This window comes from Anneissia japonica, unplaced genomic scaffold (genome assembly GCF_011630105.1).
Source record: "Anneissia japonica isolate Jap-2015-1 unplaced genomic scaffold, ASM1163010v1 scaffold585_len4108843_cov191, whole genome shotgun sequence".
Classification (NCBI taxonomy): domain Eukaryota; kingdom Metazoa; phylum Echinodermata; class Crinoidea; order Comatulida; family Comatulidae; genus Anneissia; species Anneissia japonica.
The window spans coordinates 376,680-400,310 of NW_022716829.1; the positions used below are offsets into that span (position 1 = coordinate 376,680).

At 35.0% G+C, this 23,631-nt stretch overlaps 1 protein-coding gene across 1 annotated transcript in view; it reads left to right on the forward strand.

Moving 5' to 3' along the window:
* The first annotated feature begins 5,024 nt into the window (after positions 1–5,024).
* Positions 5,025–23,631, forward strand: part of LOC117109826 (RNA-binding protein 38-like) — a 37,190-nt gene continuing 18,583 nt past the window's right edge. The window contains exons 1-3 of the mRNA XM_033252255.1: positions 5,025–5,435; positions 9,041–9,170; positions 10,126–10,177. Of these exons, the coding sequence (XP_033108146.1) occupies positions 5,268–5,435; positions 9,041–9,170; positions 10,126–10,177 (350 nt within the window). The 5' untranslated portion in view covers positions 5,025–5,267. The remainder of the gene's footprint in view (positions 5,436–9,040; positions 9,171–10,125; positions 10,178–23,631) is intronic.

Below are 23,631 nucleotides of genomic sequence, written 5' to 3' on the forward strand. Positions count from 1 at the left end.
ATGCAGGGTCTAGTACTTAAGACCTCCGGTAGGCGAATCCCTATAGCAACAGGGATAATTGGAAAGTTACAAAATGTGATTCTTGACCACATTATTAAAAAAACTGCAATCACAGTATCTCTTTTTCTTATATCTGCAAAAATAACAAAATATAATGTACGACAGGGGATTCATGCTGCCAAAGGGAGGGGTGTACATGCATCGTCCCCTCTACCCCACATGCACCACCAATGACCATGGACACTTGAATCCCTTTACCCTTGAATTGGCCTATATACGCATATGAGAGAAATAGGCCTATATTTATTATATTCTATTATAAATTGAACACAAGAAATAAATAATCATGATATCTGTACACAGATATCATTGTTACTTTAATTGTTGATGTTCTTTATGGATATTACAGATGATTAACTTCAGTAGTTTCGTTTACTATACATTTTAATCGTGTTTAATTTACAATAAGTGTGATTACCATGACTATTCTGATCTTCTCTTATAGTATTATGCCATCTGTTCGACTCAAATTTCAACATTTGTCAAATTCGATATATTTTCATAACGTTTTTGACACGGCATCTGTTCGCGTGTTTAATGTACTATATTGCTATATTTTATTGAAATATGTAAGTGTTATGTAGACGTAACAAGGCAACTATGCTATGTGTGTTAGCAGAATGAGTTTTTAGGAGAGTAACGAACGAAATAACGCTCAAGATAGATGCTGAACATCAAACTCGGACTTTCTAATGGTTGGTTTCGATGAGATAATGGACTTGGTGTTAATTAATGGTAGTCTAATTAGGGCCGCCATGTGAAATAATTTCTTATGGTTCACTGTACTCCTACTAAGTTGGTAGCAGTGTCGTAGACATGCCAACGAAATATTGAAGATAGAAGTCAGTGTGGTGAAGACATATAACCGGGAAGATGATTCTGATGCTGTTGATTGATTTTGCATACCATAGGCCCATTACAGACAACAAAAAGTGTACGTTCAAACCTACATTCTAAATCACCTGATATACTAGTGTACAGCCCTGCATCTATTGGCAAAAATTGGCACTTTCCCCGCTCCTTCCTTTCCCCACCCCCTCCGCCAGCCAATCTATAACCAAGTGCACTATTATATTAATGAGATTAAATTGGTAAAACTAGGAGTTTTCCAGAAGCCATAGCTTCTTTTCCTCCAAAACAGGTAAGGAAACACCCCAACCAATTCCCTTGAACCATATAGGTCCCGCCCAAATTGGAATCCGGATCCTTGACAGTGCAAGTTTTTTCATCCCCCGGCAAAAACAAATCTTGATAGATCACTGTTATGGTAAATAATATGTTTGGAGGACTAAATTGTAGAGTTGTTGATTTTCGGGCCAAAAAGAATCATCTCGTTACACTAATGGATGAGGGTTAGCCACTGGCTAAAATCACAATTCTGTAACTTTAAATAAAGAACAAACTATTTTGTGCGTACCATCGTTGTCTGGGGCAAGATAAGGAGAAAGTTAAAATAAGAAATTATAATCAACTTTCTTAGTACTCTAAAATATTGTAAATTAAACAGCATCTAGAGGAAAAATTGGCACTTATCCCTTTACATCTCCCCTTCCCCCTCCGCCAGCCAAAAAATATCTAACCAAGTGTAGTCATATAGATGAGATTAAATTGGCTAAAACTAGGAGTTTCCTGTAGGCTAACTCCCACAACAGTTACGGTACGGAAACACCAACCCTCTCCCATGAACCATAGATTCGGAGGCTGAAAAGGCTTAATATTTTGAATTTTTTGTGCAGTCCACATTAATTGACTCCGTGGGCAAAGTTTGGACTGCGTGCCGCCCATGAATTACCATGGGGTGTAAAATAAGGTTGTTCATTGCGGGGCCCAAGTGGGGAATTTCCCTTTTTCAAAAGGCGCCTTTTGGACGACATAAAGTTAGTCAAGCCCGTAGTTTCGGACATGTGTCCTAGCAACATAAAAAGCATAAATCAGAGGTTTATTTTCCCATGTACAATGACCACACGAGGTGGCTGTAAGGTCGATATGACAATACAATTTTTTATATAGGCCTATAAGAACACATTTTATAAGAACACTGAAATTGCTTAAAAATTAAGAACAAATTAAGGCTGAGGTCAAATGTCAAATGCCTTTTTTATTTTATTTTTTAAATAGAAACATTAACTACTGTAATCTTATCTGTGCCTTATTTGCAATAGTGACTATGTAATACACTCTATGATACAGTGGGGCCGGCCTACAGTAATATTGCAGTACAATTTCTGAAATCGGCAAATAAATAAGAACATGAGTCGGGGCAAAATGTTACTGGCTCTTATAAAAAGCTAAGTGTAGTTAATATGGCAGTGTTTCCGTTTGATGATGATGATGATGATGATGATGATGATGATGATGATGATGATGATGATGATGATGATGATGAAGACAGTAATGATGATAATGATAAAGATAATTATAGAGATAATAATGATGATGATGACGACGACGACGACGGAGATGATGATGATGACGATGATGATGTTGATGATAATGAGGATGGTGTTGATGATGATGATGACGACGATGACGATGATAATGATTATGATGACGATTTAACTAGTTTTGTGCGAAGTTACAATATCGGTATCATATTTTTACTACGAAAATATTCGCCAGTTATTTTTAAAAAGTAAAAAACCCATCTAAATTTCATTAAAACGAATCGCTCATTTAAATTATAAATTTGTTTATTGTAGAATATAATTCTTGGAAACAATATTTTATTTTGCTTATTTATATAAGTTATTAGCTCATGCCTAAATTATTAATCAATTAACGTGCCCTTATATTTTTCTATATTTTTATATTAGCAAGCCCTTTAATCAATCAAATAATCGTTTAATTGCATGCGGTAAAGCTTTTAAATCAGGGATTTTTGGTCAGTTTGACATTAGAAGTTGAAAAAAATATTTAATAATTCAAATATTTAAATATTCAGAAGCTTTAATTTCATTTAGGGAGTTTTAATTTGTCGAAGACATGACAGGGAGTTGATAGGATTTGATATAAATTCGATGACGTAGGCGGCGCCAATGCTCAGTGATAAAATTGGTGGTGAAAATGATCGGCTTTTTGGCGTATATTGGACGAGGGCTGATACATTCTAACGATGTACAACGGTGTCTCTTTGGCAAATGAATTATTATAAGGACGGTAATGGAAATGAGTCCATACTGTCGCGATTTAGCGACAATATGATGATTGAGATCAGTTTTACTGTTATCATCGACGTCGTCAACATTATCATCTAAAAACAGAGATACGAATTACGATACATGTTGCCATCAGTGGTGAATGATGAGATATGCAATAATGATGAATTCGATACAAATAGTTTAAAGATAAACAATGTTCACTCATCAAAAAGAACTGAGCTATTGCATGGCAACCCCTTCAATTAGAACGCCTAGTGAATATAATTAAGGCGCATAAAGAAACTAATTTATCTCGGAAGATTGGCTTACTTGGACTAAACCAGGTGCTAATTAACAGCAGTAGCATATCCTATAGCTGGATCATACATAGCGAGAGGCTTCGGTTACGGCCTCGTCAACCTCGAAAACGCCTAGCGGTTTTGAAGCTAATGTCAGCTGGGAAAAAACAAGGGTGTTTCGCTTCAACTAGGTTCTCTTATTAATTGAAAAGCTAGTTGAGAAGCATTTTCCGCAAATTAGATAATGGATAATGATACTAAGTATGTAGCATTATTTTTCCTAAGGATGGGGAAACATTCTTGAATTGTGTACGCTAGATAATTATTTACTCCGGCAGGGCGGATTTAGGGGGGCTGGCCCCCCCCCCCCCCCCCCCCCCCCCCCCCCCCTTTTGGGAGCTAAAAAAAAAAAGAAAAAAGAAAGAAAAAAAGAAAGAATAAGAAAAAAAAAATGATAGCCCACAACGCCTCAAATGTTATTTCAGGCGTCTAGAATACAAAAATTTCGCGGGGGCATGCCCCCGGACCCCCTAGGACATTGTTGTCTCGATCGGCCCCCCTTTCGGCCCCCCCTTTTGGACATCTCTGGATCCGCCCCTGTCCGGAAAATAATAATAAACGCTAGAGAATTTATTTACTCTAGGATATGTAGCCTACGTTTAAGTTACGGATCCAGGGTGGAGCAGGGACCCGGCCCCTTCCTGCTGTTTGAGATTTTCCGTAAATACATTAGGCTAGACTGTCTTGTTTTGATCACAACTATAAGTTGTAGATATCAAAAAGAGCAGTAAAAACAAAAAGGTCGTCGTTTGTGGTAGCATCCTAACCTTTTCAAATCTATAGTAACGTGTTCACAGAGACTTTTTTGACACATGTTGTGCTAATATAATGCAATTACTTTAAAGATTCGCATGGAAATGAGAACAAAAACTGCTATAATAAGGATAAAAGCCCATTATGTTTTCTCCAGTCATAGTGATAGGTGTGGCTATAAATGTACTAACTAATATTTACTCAGTCTGTATTTTATGTTGCAATAAAAATATTCTTGGAAGTTTTGGACTTTGAATATCATACCGTCTGGTTTAGATAGTGCTTTTATTTTTGAATTTATTATTTATTTTACTTATCAATCTATAGAAGTTATCGATACGCAAGTGGTAAATACAGCGTGAACGCGTTGAAGTATCAGTTAATGGGTAAAGTGTATCCAAGATCGGGAGTACGGGGTTAGGCATCAATGACCATTTAACTGATTTAACCAACCAAGTAGAAACACTGGTTGCAATCAGAGAATTATATATATAGGCCTACATATATGTATATATATGTTTATCAGTTATGGAATGATGTTTCATTGTAAATCTGAAAGGTTGTGCAATAGTAGGAGTCGTAGCACTAGGTGAAAAGAATAATAAAGATTGTTCAGTGATCTTCGCCGTGTGCCATTCATACATTATTCAGAAGTGGGCGGAGTCGACATTGAAGAAGGTTGGAATCACCTACGTTCTATTGTATACATTCCGCCAGTGGCTTGCTGAGCGCAAGAAGTGTGTTGACTTAATCATTATACAACCGGCTTTCGCTCAAGAAACAGTTAGTTTGTGTTCAGTCTCCGTTTGGTTTACTACATCCTTAGCTCTATCAATTAAACATTCAACCGGGATACATTCAAGGATAGTAAACCAACTAAATCACCTCCAAGTTAGGAACCAGACCATCTTCCGCTAGCGAATTATCACTTCCATTTTAGGAGATTAAAACCATCAAGATGCTACCTGGGCAAAAAGACACAACTTTTACAAAAATTTTCGTAGGTGGGCTACCTTTTAACACATCAGACGATACTCTGAAAAACTTTTTCAAACCATTTGGAGAGATAGAAGAAGCAGTGGTAATAACAGACAGAGCGACGGGAAAGAGCAAAGGATATGGATTTGTAAGTAGGCCTATCGTTCTATTTTCACCAGGTATTTGATGTAGTCGTAAGGCGTTGAACGTAATATTAAACCGGGTGAATAACAGAACTACTAATACTGTGAGGCTTGTACTCATTCATGTGAAAAGTTAAACGAACGTGTCCTCATAAATATTCTGCTCATATTGCCACAGTGCATGTTATCGAACAATAAAAAAGACTCTTTCCTAATCGTAATGCATAGAAAAATGTTTAAACAAATATGTATATTAAATAGTCTATTTCATAAGCCCAATTAATTATGCTTTGCTTATACATATGTTGCTACCTTATCTTATAGGCATATTATGTTATCATCATATTATTTTTTATCACCATATTAATAATAATGATAATAATAATAATAATAATAATAATTTATGTATAGTAGTGAAGCAAGAAATTACTTATTTTCCCTAATTTTGGTTAAAGTATTATGAGCTAAGTTACAGTAGCCAGGGCTGTCAATGCTATAATTTGATTTGGTATTCTTTATTATCTATTCATAATATCATTAATAATAGGCCTATATTGTGTCCGCTGTATGGCTACACCTGCTAGCTTGTTGCTAGATAGTTAATCTTTTTTCAATTGAATTCAAGTCATCATGCTCCTACACGAATTAAACGCTCCGCTTTTTTGTGCACCTCAAAAAACAAGGGACTTAATTTGTATGTAAAGAAAGCATCCACAAAAATGGGAACAAGCGAACACAAAGGAACTGAATAGGTGCGTGGAAGTTCGTACATTCAGTCACAATACCAACGCCGTGTCGTCCCGTTACCATGGTAATTTTACATTAGATTTTTACCGCGAAATTGGACAGATATCCCAGTGCGTTCAAACACACAATGAACTTGTAAGTATGTGTACACTGGAAGATAATGTTCTCAAATCTCAAGCCAAGGCCCCATTGTACTTTATAATAGATGGCAAGAATTAACCGATGTGCCAAAATTATCAAGTATTATTTTTGTTTGACGAAAGATTTGTTCAGTTTTGTCGAACGATTGGAACGAGAGCAAATTGAATAAACCTAGGCTTAATATTATGGGAATGTTCTGAGAGGTCTTCCAAACATTTTGGTTAGGAACTTGAACATCGAATAATCAGTGCATGTTCAGAGCATTGTCTACTCCTGAATGAGTTAATAGACGACACACTGTTCGATATGGGGGCGAGAAAGCACTTCACAGAGTCGACAGTTCATTCGGTGTAAATTTGCTTTAAACTAGATTTTGAAGTCATTGATGAGTGGCATTCGTTGGTTTATGTATCTCTGCGATACTTTTTCATCGTCTCCCTCAAAAGTAGTTCAACAGAGGATGATAATGTGCTTTATTAGAAGTAAGTTTGGCCTACAGCAGACTTGAGACCAATCAGAATGATCTTGATTAGTATTTCTTTTGAATTTGCATAATAAGGGTTTTATTAACGACGTTATAATATTGTTGACCTAAAAAGGTGAGAGGTGTAAACTACAATATAATAATCCCGTACAAAAACAATTTATAACTCGAGCACGTGAATAAAGAAAAGTGTGCTTTTAGAAAGTATAAGCCTATCAAGGAACAAAAACTTATCATTGCAGATCCTCATGTTTTGTCATACTTAATTAGCAATTTCAATAAATCGTTTCGCCAAAAGCTATGATAATTTCTTTAAATATCTACAACTGCTGTAAACTGGACAGCTCTAAGAATTCTCAACTGTCATATTTAATTGATGCGAAACCAACTTGCTAACGATAAGCAGTCACGTGGTTGATACGTAAAACTCATACCCTATGACGCATAGACTTACAAGGTTAAATTTGCTATTTTGCCAGATTCGTTGATTTAAATATTTAATTAAAAAGCTTCAGCAATCTTTCAGTCTAATTCTTTGATCAAAAGTCATGCAGAATAAAACAACTACGGTACTGTAATTGTAATTTTGGTTAATTTAACTATGTTTGTGCTATAGGCCTAGTTGTGTGCAGGACCATTGTAAACAGCGTTACCATCTTGTCTGTATATCCTGCCTAAACATGTTTTAATAAATAATAAATACATAAATAGTATAAATTGTTCATGCTAGTATGTGACAAACCATTTCTATAAACATCAAACCAAATAAACAAACCACCGCTGTATATACAGTATATTAAGTTACTGTTGAAGTAAGACGACTTCTGATAATGTAGTAGGATGCAGGGGTGGCGCCAGGATATGCCCGACGGGGGAGGGGGAGGTCCCCGACGGGGGGGGGGGAGGCGATGCCCCGACGAGGAGTCAGACTTCCCCGACGAAAGCAAAATGGGCGTGGTTGAGCTTCAATTAAAAGGTTTTCTAAAGTGGTGCCAGGGGGCCGAAATTTTTTGACAATTTAGGGGTATCAAAGGCTTATTTAATCGACTTTAGAGTCTACTAATATGTAGAAAATACATATAATTTTTTCCCCTCGACGAATTGTGCTTTTTCTCCCCGACGGGGGCCCCGACCCCCCCCCCGCTGGCGCCACCCCTGGTAGGATATTATAACTGCTGCACATGCATGGTCTTGCTCTTGTTTTTCCAGCAATTAACGGATTACAGTATATAGATAGGTTTCTAGTAAACAAATGATGCAAAACTATGAATTATTCAAAAATATAGAGCTATTCTTCTATGCGTGTTCTTTTATTTACTTCTTCGTTTTTGACCTCGACTGATATTTGCCCAAGTTGCATTCGAAAATGGATGGTTTAGCCGTATAATTTGCTCGCCGATACTACGGTATGTGTTTGTCAGTTTATCTTTGACAAAACGTCGTAGTGCACAGGGCCAAGTCTGGTGCATTATGTTCCCTTACTTTTATCTCAATGAAGATTGAAAGGTAAAGGCGAACAAACGCTTGATATTTGCAGTTAATGTTTGCATTAAGCGCTGTCGTAAATCATTTACATTAGATATACAAAAGCTAACTGTATTGTATAATATACGTCTGTCTTAGAAACATGATCATAACGATTCCGGTTAGCCGGCAGTTGTAAGGTTCGTCGCAGTCTAATCATAGAGAAAGGTCAAATATATTTCTGTTGTGAATTTTATTCGAAAATTAACAAACAATAAAACATTATATATAAAAAAAAGATGTGTAGTATATTGAGTTTGCGTTAGTAGTATTTGATTACTAGAAAAATGTTGATTTGACACCGTTAATATGCTGTAACTTTATCTGGAGTTGCAATTAATATAAATACTGTAGTGTGTACAAGAATAAGTAAATATAGGTCTATCGTCAATTTGTTAGATGCATTAATACAATATAGGCACAAACTTGTCACCATCATCATTGGCGTCTTTTAAATCATCATCATCATCATCATCATCATCCAACCATAGTCGTTGATGTTATCGTCATCATAATTTGTCATTATCACCATCGTTCATTGGTGTGTTGACCCCATTCGGACTACCGGTACTTGTCCAACGGATTAGATATACGGTAGCACTCTCAGTATCAGGAAACTTTCTTCTGACAGATTCTGACATGGCTGAATTTATTTGTTTACTTTATATTAAAACCTCTTAATTCATGTTGCATTTAATTTTTTTTCTATTCAAGGTTACAATGTCAACTAAAGAATCGGCGGCGGCTGCTTGTAAAGATCCAAACCCAATAATAGATGGGAGAAAAGCAAATGTAAACCTCGCATTTCTGGGAGCCAAGCCAAGGAACAATCCCACAACAGCGAGTAAGTATCATTGGACCGTTGTAACGAAGTCCAAGCTTCGACCAGATAATGTATTGTTAAAAGTCTAATACAAATTATTAGTATTATAGTACTAGGTCTATGCGATGGAATGATAGGTTGGTTAATATATGAACTCATAGAATAACGATGAGTCACCAAACCTGAAATTTTAATCACTGTGATTTTAAAACAAAATTCGGACATTTGGGCCGTTGAAGAATCGATGTATATTTACCTACACGTAATTATGTGAATGAGGTTCTTTCTGTTTACATTAAGTTTTTTTTTGTTTCATCACACATTGCATTGGAAAAGACATTTATGTGTATAAACTGTTTTATAAAGCATAGGTAGACCTACCATCTGGTGGGTGTTTGTTATGATAACACTGCACTAGAAAATGCTAATATAGCTAAACATGTAAAAAATGTCGAATCGGGACGTATGGTCTTCTTGCCAAGAATTTATAAAAACAAAGAAAAAGATCAACAGTGCGAAGAAAGACGCACATGCCAAGTTGATGTTGTATTTATACAAAAGCCTGAAAAAATTAACTTTATATCTAAAAACTCCAAAACGCAAGGCAGGCAATATGCATCGTTGTATTTTTGATAGGCCTAAGTATACGGCACTCTAAAAGTACAGACTGATCTGCATTTAATATATAGGCCCAAAGTTATATACCTAAGATTTCTAGATAATTTAGTTTTCATCTTCGGTCTTTAATAATACTATATTTTACGCTTTGAGTTGGAGCTTCGTTTTTGTTTTTAATATTATCTTTATGAAGTCGACCCTTCCACCATCACCCCGAGAAAAGTTCAAGTGGTAAAACCGATTCTCGCGCTTTAATATGAATTGACATAAACCTATCAATTTTCACTTGTTTACGTCACAGTAAATAGGGCCTTATATCCTCAGATAATATGATCTTTCTAATACTTTTCCCTTTTAGATGCATACCCGAGAACGTTTCAGTCACCAGTACTTGTTCAGTCACCATATGGGTAAGCCTAGATTTCATAACAGTTGTATTAATATCTACATCAGCAACGTTATCTTTGTACAGTACGCTACATCCCGTACTGCAGCAGCCTGCAATGTTTTAAGCCCACAAGAAACCGCCGTTGATGACATCATCTCTATAGTATGCACACCATGAGAGTGATGTTTTAGGTAGAATACGTCACACTGCATGAACCTTCAGTGCAACAGCATGGCTTACTGTCGTTGTACGTTTCCATCTACTGTATGTGAAAGCCCTGAGTTTATAAAAACTCCCTGGGTTAGTCCACATGCATTTATTCTAAAACGCCAAAAATTATATTTAGAATAATGGCTGAATATTAACAACGCGTCTTTAATTTAAATTAATTTGATATTAAATTGAAATAAATACGTCATATTCTTTGAGGGTGTTGATTACCAAAAGAAACATTTAATCTTTTATGTGCTTTTTTATCCATTTTTACACCATTCTCTGCTTCACTGCAGACGTTGAGACGAGTTTACTCTCAAAGCGCCCTCATCGCCAGTCAACTGTATCAAAGAAAACGAAAATCTGCCATAACGAAATCGAGGTTAATGATAATATTATTTCTCGTGATTCTAGAGTGCGTGCTAAATATTCATCATAGATTTGCCTCCTGCCTTAAGATTCTTCCATTGTCGTGTTGTGGTGTTTTATTATTATTTTGTTTCCATTGAGAAGGATCGAGTTTTTATAGACTAAATGAATCATCAAAGGTTTCTTTCTCGATTCTCTGTATTCGCACTAAAAATGTGAACCACCTCCGCTTGATTGTGATTTATTTTATCATTTTTCTAATCTCTTTCATATTTGTGCGAATGATCGACCATATGGCATGAATGCACAGACGATCCTAATAACAAAAATCATGTTCTATAGCTGCGTTTTGATAGTCAAAATCTAGGGCGTATCCAGGTTTGTTTTTTTTAAAGGCCGCAGCCTAAAACCTTGAGTGTGATCGGACAGCAAATAAAAAAAAAACTGATGATGTACAGGATACGCCACTAGACGATTCTGTTAGAAGAAGTTAGCTTGAATCCTCACTCAATATTTCAGATCTTATTCTAGGCTTAATGATGAAAACTAATCAACATAGTCATCACCATCATCTCACCTAATGTTCTTAGTGTTTATAATGTTCTTGAGTTTGCTTTTGATATTATCAAGCTGTTATTTTGATGTGGATTTGGAGTTGAATTGCTGTTTTGAACTAAGACTATGGACAACAGGGTGGATGTCCAATGTCTAGGCTAAAACGTTGTTCTTACGAACTCACAGTACGAAAAAAACGGATTTTTTGGAAATAGTACAATAATTTGAGCAGGGGCATGTCTAAACGAGTTCACCATTACCAATGAAACATAATATTAATAGCAAATATAACATAGCCTATGTAATTGTTGGTGTTCATACTAGGTCCAAGTAAGTATGTAGCACACTTTTATTACATAACAAGGATTTCAAACAAGAAAAACACCAATCGAGTTGTTCGACCAATACAAAGCAACTGAAATGAAATATAGAAACCCGTCCAATATCTTATTTTAACCACGCCCGCTAATTTGCATATTGATACCTTATTGGCTTATAGAATAAAGATTATACCGATTATAGGTTAGGTAGGCCGGCACGATACAAAAAATATTTTGAAGTGCTTATATATTGTTATTGTTTGTAAAAGAAACTTATTTTTATTATATAATTTTCAACTTAGTTTGTGGTATATTATGAGATAACATAACAATAAAGTTTATGATTTTTTTTTCTCGTATTTACAAAGCAACACGTAGGTTAAATGGTTTCTCCCAATAACTTTCTTTCTCCTTCAAAGAAAATGGTCGTGGAGTGAGTATTGAAAATGCTTACCTAGTCGTTCAATCAACAAGTATAACTCAACTTACCATATCTTTGAGATAATATGAATATAATTAAAGTGATATCCCTTTTTGGAGCATTCTAGCTAAATTATTTAGAGATCATAGATAGCTAGGCTTACTTGCTATCTAGGCCTAGACTATCGCTCCTGGCCCTGCTCCTCAAGCACATTTTTTGGGTAGGTACTACTAGCCTAGTAGTAGTAGTAGGCCTAGGCTAGGGCGTATTGCTTGGTTACTAACTTACACTGTAGCCCTAGCACAGGTCATATCAACAGTCGTCTTTCTGTGTATTTGCTTTAAGATTTGTAAGCCTACATAATAGGAATTCGATTCAAAACTAATGTGTGTGTGAAAATATTAGATTATCACTATTAAAAAAGAAAAAATTAATGAGGCCAGGGAGGGCGGTTTTTTTTTTTTTTTTTTTTTAATCGGAACAATAGATTATTTCGCTTTTGTTTTTATCGATGAGGGAGGGACTGTTTATATTTGGTCTGTAATTAATAGTAAATATTGTATAAAAATTGGTTTGATTTTATAGTTTCTTATAATAAAGAAATTGTATTTGAAGTCACAAAATTACATTGTTATTTTTATGCTGTTGAAATAATTGATGCGGCAAATTTTTTTTTTTTATTCCCGCATCAATATTTCCCGAATTGTTGACGTGGGCGAGAGTGATAATCTAATAAATTTTTCTAAAGTTTGATTCAAAACTGTACATTTTCTGCAGAATTTCAAACCGAACCTAGGCAGCCCAAGGTTAGGGCCTAAGGTCAGGCCTACTCTAGGTCTAGGTAGACTACTGTAGTTTAATATTTAGTATAAAACCTAGGTCTATTTTTATCATTATTAATTGCCTCTTGTTTTTACCCCCATGAACAATTGGTGCATTGTTTCCTTAAAGACTCAGATTTAAATTCACCATAAAATGGTGCAATGAACACAATTTTCACACATAGGTCCTACGCCTACATTGTCTTCCGAATTATTGTATCAGGTATGATGCAATCTATTAGAAGTGTAGGTCTGAGCTGCCACATGCCATTCTATTGTTTAATTTAAAGTGTTCTCATCATGTCTGAAAGTTTATTTCTGCAACCCCTTAAATATGACTGAGCAACTTTGTGGAATTGAACTACATATTTAGTGCATTCAATATTAAATGCATTCATTAAGGCAAGACCTTTTTGTACCTTGTTTTGCAAACCCACTGCCGATAATGATTTCAAATAAAGATTAAATTATATTTTTGGCCAGTTAATGCACCCACCCCCACAAATTTTAGTTTCTTAGTGGCTAAAAAGCACTTTGAGATGGTTTTTACTGTGGAAGGCACTGAAAATATTCAGGAATATATTTTTTGGTTTATATTTTTATTCCCACCCCCTTGAAACTTCCCAAAATAAGATATCTATATGCCTTCCTTAATTGATTTAAATGTAAAGCAGAGTATCAATCCCAACTGTTTACATTCATCAATAAAATTTTGTTTTAAATTCTTTCCTCTGTCTTGATGCTTTGGATATCAAACCATTTTGCAATAAGAAAATAATTAATTATTCCGCCCTTCTCCTGATGGTCTTCCATAAACAAGGTATAAAAAAAGTCTCACCTAACACAATGAACAATTTATAACCAATAATATTTTTACAAGATTATTTCATGAATTGTAGGCCTAATATAGTAATGCAGTTTCCTGCTGGTTTGTATTAAGGCAACAAATTACCCAGCACTAGGTTGTCTTGCATCCTTGAACTCACCTTTAACCTTTGGCCTGACAGAATGAAATTGACCTACATGTATTGGAATGTTTTTTATTGAACCAAAATTTAAATAGAAAAACATGGAAAACTGATTATTAAAAAGTTAGATTCATAAGAACAGTTCATCTCTTGGCCAAGAAGATACTTTTAAAAGTAAAGTTTAATAAAAAATAGTTGTTATTATTATTATTATTATTATTATTATTATTATTATTAAATGAATGCATTGATTTGCCATTGATAAATATCTAATGTGCATGCTTATCAGTCAGTCCAAAGCCACTGCTTATATAGAGTGGTATTAAGAATTGGCTATTAATGTTGGTTTAGTGTAATGGATCGTAATCTATAGTATTCTCTACAAAACTCTCAGATTACTGGCAGTGTCACTGTACATATGTTATTAAGCCAATGAGGCTGACAAAGATTAACTGCTAGATAGGACTGTGTTTCACTTTTCTTGTAACACCTATGATCCTAGGAATAGTAGTTAAAAAAAATTAATAAATTTATTATAATTCTTAGTCATTTTTTTGGTACAAATTACTAGATAAGTTTAATATACGGTACATTAGTAATTGATGATTATACTACTAATATTGAAAAATAATAGCTTCTTCTTTTGTAATATTACTTTCATTTATAAATTAATTTGTTATATATTTATAAAAAATTGTAATAGTAATATTTTCAGTATTATTATATTATGATATTGCTTGCAATGTTTTGTAAGAGCCAGGCTTGTTACAAATATAATTTGATCTGAACTGTAGGTGTATGCATGGAATTCGACATCATTTCTGGCAAAGCATGGGACATACATACTCTAATGAAATCTATGTTGACAGTAATGATCTAGAGAATTATTTCATACTGCCTGTATATCAACTTTTGTGATACAAATACACAGATCATGTGACCATTCATCCAGTGACCAAATAAGGCAGTTGTCTGCCATTCCCATTAATTCCCTATTACATGGTTGCATGGCCAGAGGTTAGCCATTTTCCAACTGGTTGCCATATCTCCAATACTCCCTCAAGCTAAAAGAGCCATTTTTATTAGTTTTTGAGAGATACATGTTATTTGGGAATGATGAAAATAATGCTTGAAGATGATGTACTGTGACACAAGCAGACATGCTTGAGTTTACAATGCAGTCTGTGGTTAATTTGATTTAATAGTGTATATCTCTGCTTACTACTATTATAAACCTACTATTATAAAGAAAGAAAAAAATGTACTATACTAGCATAGAAATATATAATGTGTACAATGTTTGCTGCCAGGTCTGATTCTGTGAGTTTGTTTAGGTTTTGTTGTTTGTAGTATTGTTGGTTCAGAAGCTTGTTTGGTTCTAGCCTTATTTCCAAAGATACATGTTCAATTCTTGTGACTGATGGGATTTTAACATTAGACCCTACTAAATATATAGCACCCATCTAAGCATAGCTCAGGTCAAAGGGTCCCAATATAAAAGGTATAAATATAAAACTATCTTCAACTTTATAATCACAAATAATAATTTTTTACTTTCTTTTCAATGATAAAAACATTGAACATATTTTAATAAATGAGAAGAATTGTTGGAGTGGGTAGGAAAAGAGTACTTGTCACAATGTTGAAATCTGTGAATGGCACCCTTAAAATTCTGAAGATAAAATTTGCTAATTCCATCATATAATCATTGATATTACCTGGGGCTATGCAATCTTTTTGTACAGTGGAAGGCACTGAAATTCAGAAAGAAAAAAAAAATTAGAAGTGATCAGCATGAGACATACAAAGTGTAAATTTTGAAGGAGTGATATAATTGTTTCCATAGTAACTGTTGATGGCAGTTGGACTGTGTTTGAACTAATAATATGTACTTGAGACAGTGCTTGCAGAAACACATTGAATGGGAATGGTTGGTTCAATTATTTCACTCTTGTTGTATATATGTCTTTGAGACTGTGAAGTGTAAGTCAAGATCCTTATGTTTTGTTATGTCATGTTTGAAATGTTGTGTGCCTACTGTTCAACTGCATATTCAAATTTGACAAGCTTAGACACAAAAAATTGGAGATAGGATTTCAGAATTAGATGCTTAATATTATTTCAGGTGTCAACTATAATTACTATGCTATAGTTATTTCCGGTAAAGAAAAATGAGAATAAACACTTACAATATAGAAAGAGAGAAAACTAAATTTAAATTTACACTCAATTGTTGTACCACCATAACTGGTTAAAAATACATTGGTGACTTTAGCAAACAGAGTCTAACCTTCTGTGTTATGCTTTGTGAATATCTAAACACAGGCTGACCCATGCAGGTATTATTGTAAAGCCAAAATGTGAAGTTACGGACGGACGGGCTATTCTGTAACCTACATTAGTGTACATCACCAGGGATTGCTTAGCTCACTTCTTATACAAACATGAAAGCCTAGGTGTCTCTTTCCTTGCTGAGTACACAGAAAGTTCTGTCTGTAGGGTACTGCTCCATAGTGTGTTTTTTATGAGATCACTCAGATTGCTGGTTTGGCCATTATAATACCATGATAATACCAACAATACTGATATTTACACTCTGTGGATCAAATATTGGCCCACCTATAGAATTGTGCTGTAGTACTTTGCACTTAAACAAATATTGGCTCAAAGTTGGCAGTCTAAATGGAGAGATTTCTTAATCAAAATGTCAACTAAAAAGGGGTGAATGTGAAATAATAAAATAGATCAAATTAATTTCTGCAGTAATAGTAAAGCTATAGTATAACCAGTAACTAAATGATTCAACAATATTAATGTGATTATGAGTATATGCAATTCTAAAAATTCTTATACACCAGTACAGTAGTGAAATTGTAGATGAAATATTTAGTTTTAAAAGCACAGATTTTGTTCTATTGATTTTTCCAGTATTTTGGTATCCATTTTCCAGATGGAAAAAAAATGAAGTTTGCCTTCTTTTATTATCCCCAAGACTTCATGAACATTCTGACGCGATTCTATGTAAAATGCAACAACGCGCACAACAGATAATTTTTAATGACCATCCGGTCAGACTGCTGCAGACAATCAGCAGAAGGGATCACATTAGCCTGATTCACTCGAGAGCCCTAGTATTCGAATCGGGAGCTAATCATTAGCGTTAACCGTTAGCACCTGCATGGGAATGCCCGATTGGTTAGCGCTAACCGTTAGCAGTATCCGGATACTGCTAACAGTTAGCAAGCGCTATCGGTTAGGAAGTTGAGCGCGTTTCTATCATCAACCAATCACACATACGCGTTTACAATTTCCAGTTTCTTATTGGCCAGTGATTCGATCATCATATTTTTGGTATCCGGATCAGGATTTTCTCGTATGGGCGCACGGCAGCTAACGGTTAGCAGGATCCGGATCCTGCTAACCGTTAGCAGCCGTGTGAGAACATAGCCTTTGTCTATCTCTCACAGGGTGTGGAGTTAGATTCGTGCCCAGCTTTACTGGTGGTGTTTCTATAGTCTGTAATCCTGATGCAACGCAAGCCCATTGACAGTCAGTGGCAGTCTTAGCGGATTGTCATTAAATTTACATTTTTGCATGACGATCTGATGTAATGTCAGCTGCTGACCTCAACAGCTCTAGGTTCAAAAGCGTAATAAGAATTGTTTTACTTCTCATCCAACCTGTACTTAAAGTCAGGAGGGACCATTGTCTAATGTTCTAATTTACTATATAAAGTATAGTTAAGTATTCAACCAAATTCAAATACTGTAGTAGCACAGATTTCAACTATGGAATTTATGCCCTTTGTATACCTATGATATGATAATGACCACTATCCTCACTAAGGCTATTTACCAAATGTCAAAGTATTGGTTTTAAAATTAGTGATAAATGGCCATTGGAATTCTTACAGATCCATACCAAGAGACCTATTGACTTTATGCAATAATAGACTCATTGCAAATGGACAGATAATAGAGGTTCAGATAGCTGCATGAACTACCAAGTATGGGTCATTACTCACTGGACCATAGCTGTTTGGACAAAGCATTTTACTATTTTAGAGGCCCTCAGTAGGAGGGAAAATGTCAGAGATGGTTTATCAACTACAGAATTTTATCTGTACTTTGCTTACTTAGTCTGCAGTCTAATACCTACATGAAAGTCTGCCAACTCGATCTTCATTTCAAATATCAATCAATTGCCCATAGATTTTATTACTCCTAATGGAGTAACAAAGGGGTTGGACTGCACTATGTAATTGAAGGTGAAATGAGTTCATGTATTCAATGAAAATTACCAACATTTCCTCCTACGAATTTGAGAAAATAACATATCTTTTCATTGGTATATTTTTAAGCCTACATTAGCCTGCTACACGCAAACTTTGACACATATAGCAAAGTAGTGCTTTCAATTTGTATCATATTCAATGACTGTGGTAGCATTCAAGTGTACTGTATTTTTACCTGTCGATCTGTCATATTATATCATATCATACAATTAGGGTTTTATCCATTTTGTCCCTGACAGGGCCAAACCGGCGCCAGTGGGGTGATGGGGCAGTGGGAGAAAACACAGTTCATCAGGGAAAAGAAAAAATTATATATATTTTTTACATATTAGTAGACTCATATTAGTAAAATTGTTTAAATAAGCTTTTGAAACCCCTAAATTTTTTATCTATTCAAAGGGCTATGCCCCTTCAATCACTTCGAGAGATTTTGAGTGATGCCCAACCACGCCCACTTATGTTCTCATTGGGGACATCTGCCTCCCTGTCTGGCATATTCTGGCTCTACCCCTGGACAGGGCAGACCTATCATGTTTAACAAGCTTTCTAGAATTTGTCCAATGTGATAGTTTTAATACCAAAATTTTTAATAAAAATTAGTCTTTAGAAATTGTCAACCTATATCCAAGATGGGTTTAATGAAAATTATGCAGTTGATGATACAGTAGAATATTTGTAGCTCCATGCACTAATCCTAATATGCACAGATAAAAATGCTCTTCGGTATGTTTTAGTATAGTTTGGAATATGACTTTTCTCCGTGGCCTCCATTCATCTACAGTATTTTGACATGTCTGATCATATGTCCAGCCTTGGGGATAGAAAGTGTGTCCTGCTCAACAATTATATCCCAGTCCCCCCTCAGGTGTGGTGTAGTGTTACGCAGTATGGTGAGTGATATTCTGTGTAAATTTATGCAGATAGATCGCAGACTAAAGCTATGTTCTCACACGGCAGCTAACGGTTAGCAGGATCAGGATCCTGCTAACCATTAGCTGCCTTGCGTCCATACGAGAAAATCCCGATCCGGATACCAACAATATGATGATCGAATCACTGGCCAATAAGAAACTGGAAATTTTAAACGCGTACGTGTGATTGGTCGATGATAGAAACGCCCTCAACTTGCTAACCAATAGCGCTTGCTAACTGTTAGCGTATCCGGATACCGCTAACGGTTAGCGCTAACCAATCGGGCGTTCTCACGCAAGTGCTAATGGTTAGCGCTAACGGTTAGCTCCCGATCCGGATACTAGGGCTCTCATGAGAACCAGGCTTATGCTACCAAGCACGATATCACAAATACTTAAGAATTACATATTTTGTTAAAAATTTGTTTTCAATGTAATTAATTTTAACCGAACCATTGTTAAAAACATAGGTTGATGATGGTGATATGAAAAAAGAATGATAAATGTTTTGTGTTATTTGCTATTTAGAATCCTATATCCAGATAAAACTATTTCATGGAATAAATTCATGTGTTCCTGAATTTTCAAGGCTACTATATGAGTAAATACTGTAATAGTATTTGTCATTTAGTTCTTAATCATTTAAGGTGTATAAATTGCTGATAACAATTAAAGGCGATTTTTTTTTCAATATAAATAATGCAAATTGTATTGATTAGTTGACTCTTGATAATCCTTCTTAAGATCATGTACTGTAATAATATATGTTGGTCAATATACTAAATCAAATAAATTCAAATCACCGAAAAGACAATAAAATTGGTATCATAGGAAATGTTGTCATCTTTTGATTGACTATTGTGTAGGCCCGAAAGTTTACATTTATTTGATTAATATACTCGGGAGAAAATCATATTGCTTGCTAACATGGTCCCAGAGGGTCTCCCAGGCTGCAGTGGGGGCTGTTGAAATTACAAGTCATAGACATGTTGGTTATATTCCCATTGGCCCCTACTATGCATATTTCTCTCTTATTGACATATTGCCAAATTGTTGCATTTTTTGAATAAATTTTGCAATTTTTTTAACGTAACCACAGCAGGTGTTTCTGAAGTGCAGGTGAAATTATAGAAAAGAAAGTTGAAGGCTGAAGTTAACATTTGACTGCTATGCTAATGTATTTTTCTCCTAAATGAGAAATGAGGAAGCAAATGGAATATACCATTGAACATGAGGGAATGTTAATAGCCCGCGAAACAGTGCAGATACTGCAGTGAGATGGAGAGTAAAGTTCATATATCATGGTCTTTTAGAACTAAGGACATTGTTTAATCTAAAAACATTGTTTAATCATAAGATAAAGATAGAATTTTTAAGTGGCAATAGCATCTTGGTTTATTTACAGTCTAAATGTAATCAGGGTATGAAAATTAAGGTAATACATCAAAGCGTTTCCTCATATGGGTGTCTTCTTCTGAGCTGTTTCATCACATTATTAGTAGACAAAATGCAAGTGGTTTTCAAGATGGATACTTAGGCCTAATCTCTAATTATGAACTTCTGTGTACAGTATGGTATGTAAAGCTGGATATCAGTCAGTGGGCGTATACGCAAGCATCGTTCAACCAACCAGATAAAAAGTGAATTCATTTTGACTTACGCCGTTACAATTCATCCTTGCATTCTGATTTCTTCAATCATACTTTTAAATATTGAATTCCTTTTTAGTTTTTGTAATTTGGCTAGGTTGTTTTCCAATAGGTAGTTTTATCTGTGGTTTTATGTGTTGATTTTGTGTAGGCAATTTGATGGTCAAAAACCCCACTGATATTTGAACTTTTTTATGGAGTGTCAGACATTTTATATAGTGATGATTCTGTAAATACCACAATGCACTGGACAATTAATACCCTGGCCCAACCTATCATTTGCAAACAGTAACAATAACATTCATACTTTATGGTGAGTCGAATGACTGAGTGGTTAAGGCAGGGTGATACACCTTGCAGCCATAATATCAGATATTTAAAGAAACCAGTACATCTTTCAAGGTAAGTAGGGGGCTACCACGGTGTACTGGTTCATGCAACCCCTGTTGTGGACAGATGAGAGATAGCTTGTACCGGTTTACCAGGGAGCTCAGACACGAAGAGACCCTTAGGGGAGAAGCAAGTTGTTGTACGAGCTAGTCCTCACCTCATGCGCTTTGAGACTTTGATATAAAGGGCTATATGAATCATAGTCCAACTACATTACATTACATAATTGGCAGTTTCTCGGCTTTCTCGAAAGTACTATAACCTCTAAAGATACAACTAGGTGGAGGGAGACAAAAAAAAACATAAATGTGCTTTGCCCCTTTAAGAATATAAGCAATGCCCTGTGCATTGGATTTAAACCCCAAGCTTAATTAAGATTAAAATCCCAAAAAATCACAATGGCTGAGCCAACCAATCCCTATGGTGTACTAGAGCTGATATGCTCACTCATTCATTGATAATCATCCTTCGTAGTTGTTATTGGAGCTAATGGCAATGTTTTTGAGTTAGTGCCTGTCTGCTTATTTATTCCAGGACGCCTATCAACAGACCTTGTTAACATTCTGCGACCCAAGCAACCTATCATCATTAAAGGAGAATTAGTCATATGAGTACACTTTTGGGACAGTTAATAAAGCTTACAAGTCTGATAAAGTGTATAATGTTGATTGATATTTGTATCATCATGAATTTCTTAATAATAATAATATTTTATTAATTTTATATTTGTATTAAATTTGGCATGTAACAAAGACAAATTGAATTTTATTTTGGTCAGCCTAAAACTTCTTGCTTTAGGAGTAGCAAAAATGGTCAAAGAATGCTATTGTCGCTTGTCGTGTGCTACTCCACCAAATGTATGCTTTTCGTCATGGGGCTTGGTCTGTCCAATGGAGGGTTACGTCCGCTGCCCTATCCACTGGTGCCGCTACTGTTGATGATACCCAAATACTGACACCTTAGTATCTGTTGTGGGTAGGAGGCCGAGACCAGTACTTTCTGTTTTTGTCACTACTGCTACTACTACTACCCGACACTAATATCTGAGGTTCATATCCAGTGCAGTGTTATTCTCAACCCGATCCATGATTATGTTACTGATCTCTGAGTGAGAGATTCTATTTTTAATTCTGGATATCTCTGATGATGTATACCATTTTGATGACGCCTGTGAGTTAGTTTTAAGTTCTGAAAGTCGATGCATTGATGAATGTGCAAGATATATCCTACACCGTCTTGTCTTGTAGATTAATACTATCGTCTGATTAAACAGATTGATTGTAGATATATGATAACTAATTGCTCTTTAGATTACTAATTATTCTAATCAATCACATGCATAATTCATTGTTTACATGTCTACTTTCTCTTATTTATTGTAAACATTTAACATGAAGTCACACTATTTTGAATGCGTAACTCTGTATCCAAAAAAGTACTATAGTCCTTTGATCACATATTTTATAATTTTAGAGATTCCTTTATCAATCTATCCATCTTTGCTCAGTTGAGTTGAGTTCTTGTATAAACCTGTATTTTGTCACAAGTTGGCATTAATTGTCTCTTTTATTTCCTCCTAATTATCTGAAATATTGGAGTGTGGAATTTTTCAGTCATTCTTAGCCAATATCTAGTCATAAAAACTGGCCACATTTCTTTCAGTAAACACATTACCAGATTTTCTCTATAGTTATTTCACTATATATGGTGGCAAGCGTTGTTACATGTCACCATCTATGATAAGAGCTTGAATGAGCCTTGAAATTTTACAGCTCCCCTATCTTGCAAGTAAATGGCAGCATGTGGATAGTAATTAACTAACAAGTAGTTTATCTCTTAACATACCTATAAGCAGTAATGTTAATACCTACTTTGATTTATTACATCAATAGGTACAGTTCCTAAGTTCGGAGGTCATAATTTGAAAGCCGTAGTATTTTGAGTTTTTTTAATTAATGTTATTTTATCCAATGCTTTGCATTTTGTAAGAAGTTTATTATTTATAACATTGTTTTTAATATTAATTGTAATAATATTTATTTTAAGTTTTTTTTGTTTTTATTATGAAAATTTTGTTATTATATTTTTATATTTTTTATATTTTTATGAAATATCCTTGAAATAGAAGGCCTCATTTTTCAAATATTTAGTAATTTCCAATAATGCAGAGAAAATTAGAATTAAATTGATTTGTGTAGATTTTCCAGAAAGGTTGTGTTAAGACAGCCAGTGGAGATGTACTGTACACATGCGCTGTTTTGAAAGAAAACTAGGCCGGGCAACATGCAAAGTGTTTGTCAAAGATGTTAACTTGTGTCTGACAAAGTAGTAAATAATCAGTATCTGTTGCTGACTATGATAAACGCTGTAAATACTAGGATGCTGCTCTTCATGTGAACTACTTCTTCACATCACACGTATCTGAGGGTGGTGTGGACGGATGTTATTGCTGGTTTCGCACTCTTAACACATGTGTCTCAGAACTTTATCACATATAAATGCCTGTCACTGCATAATTCATGTGAAAAGTCTCAGTCGGCAGTGGCGTATCTAGCAGTATTAAAA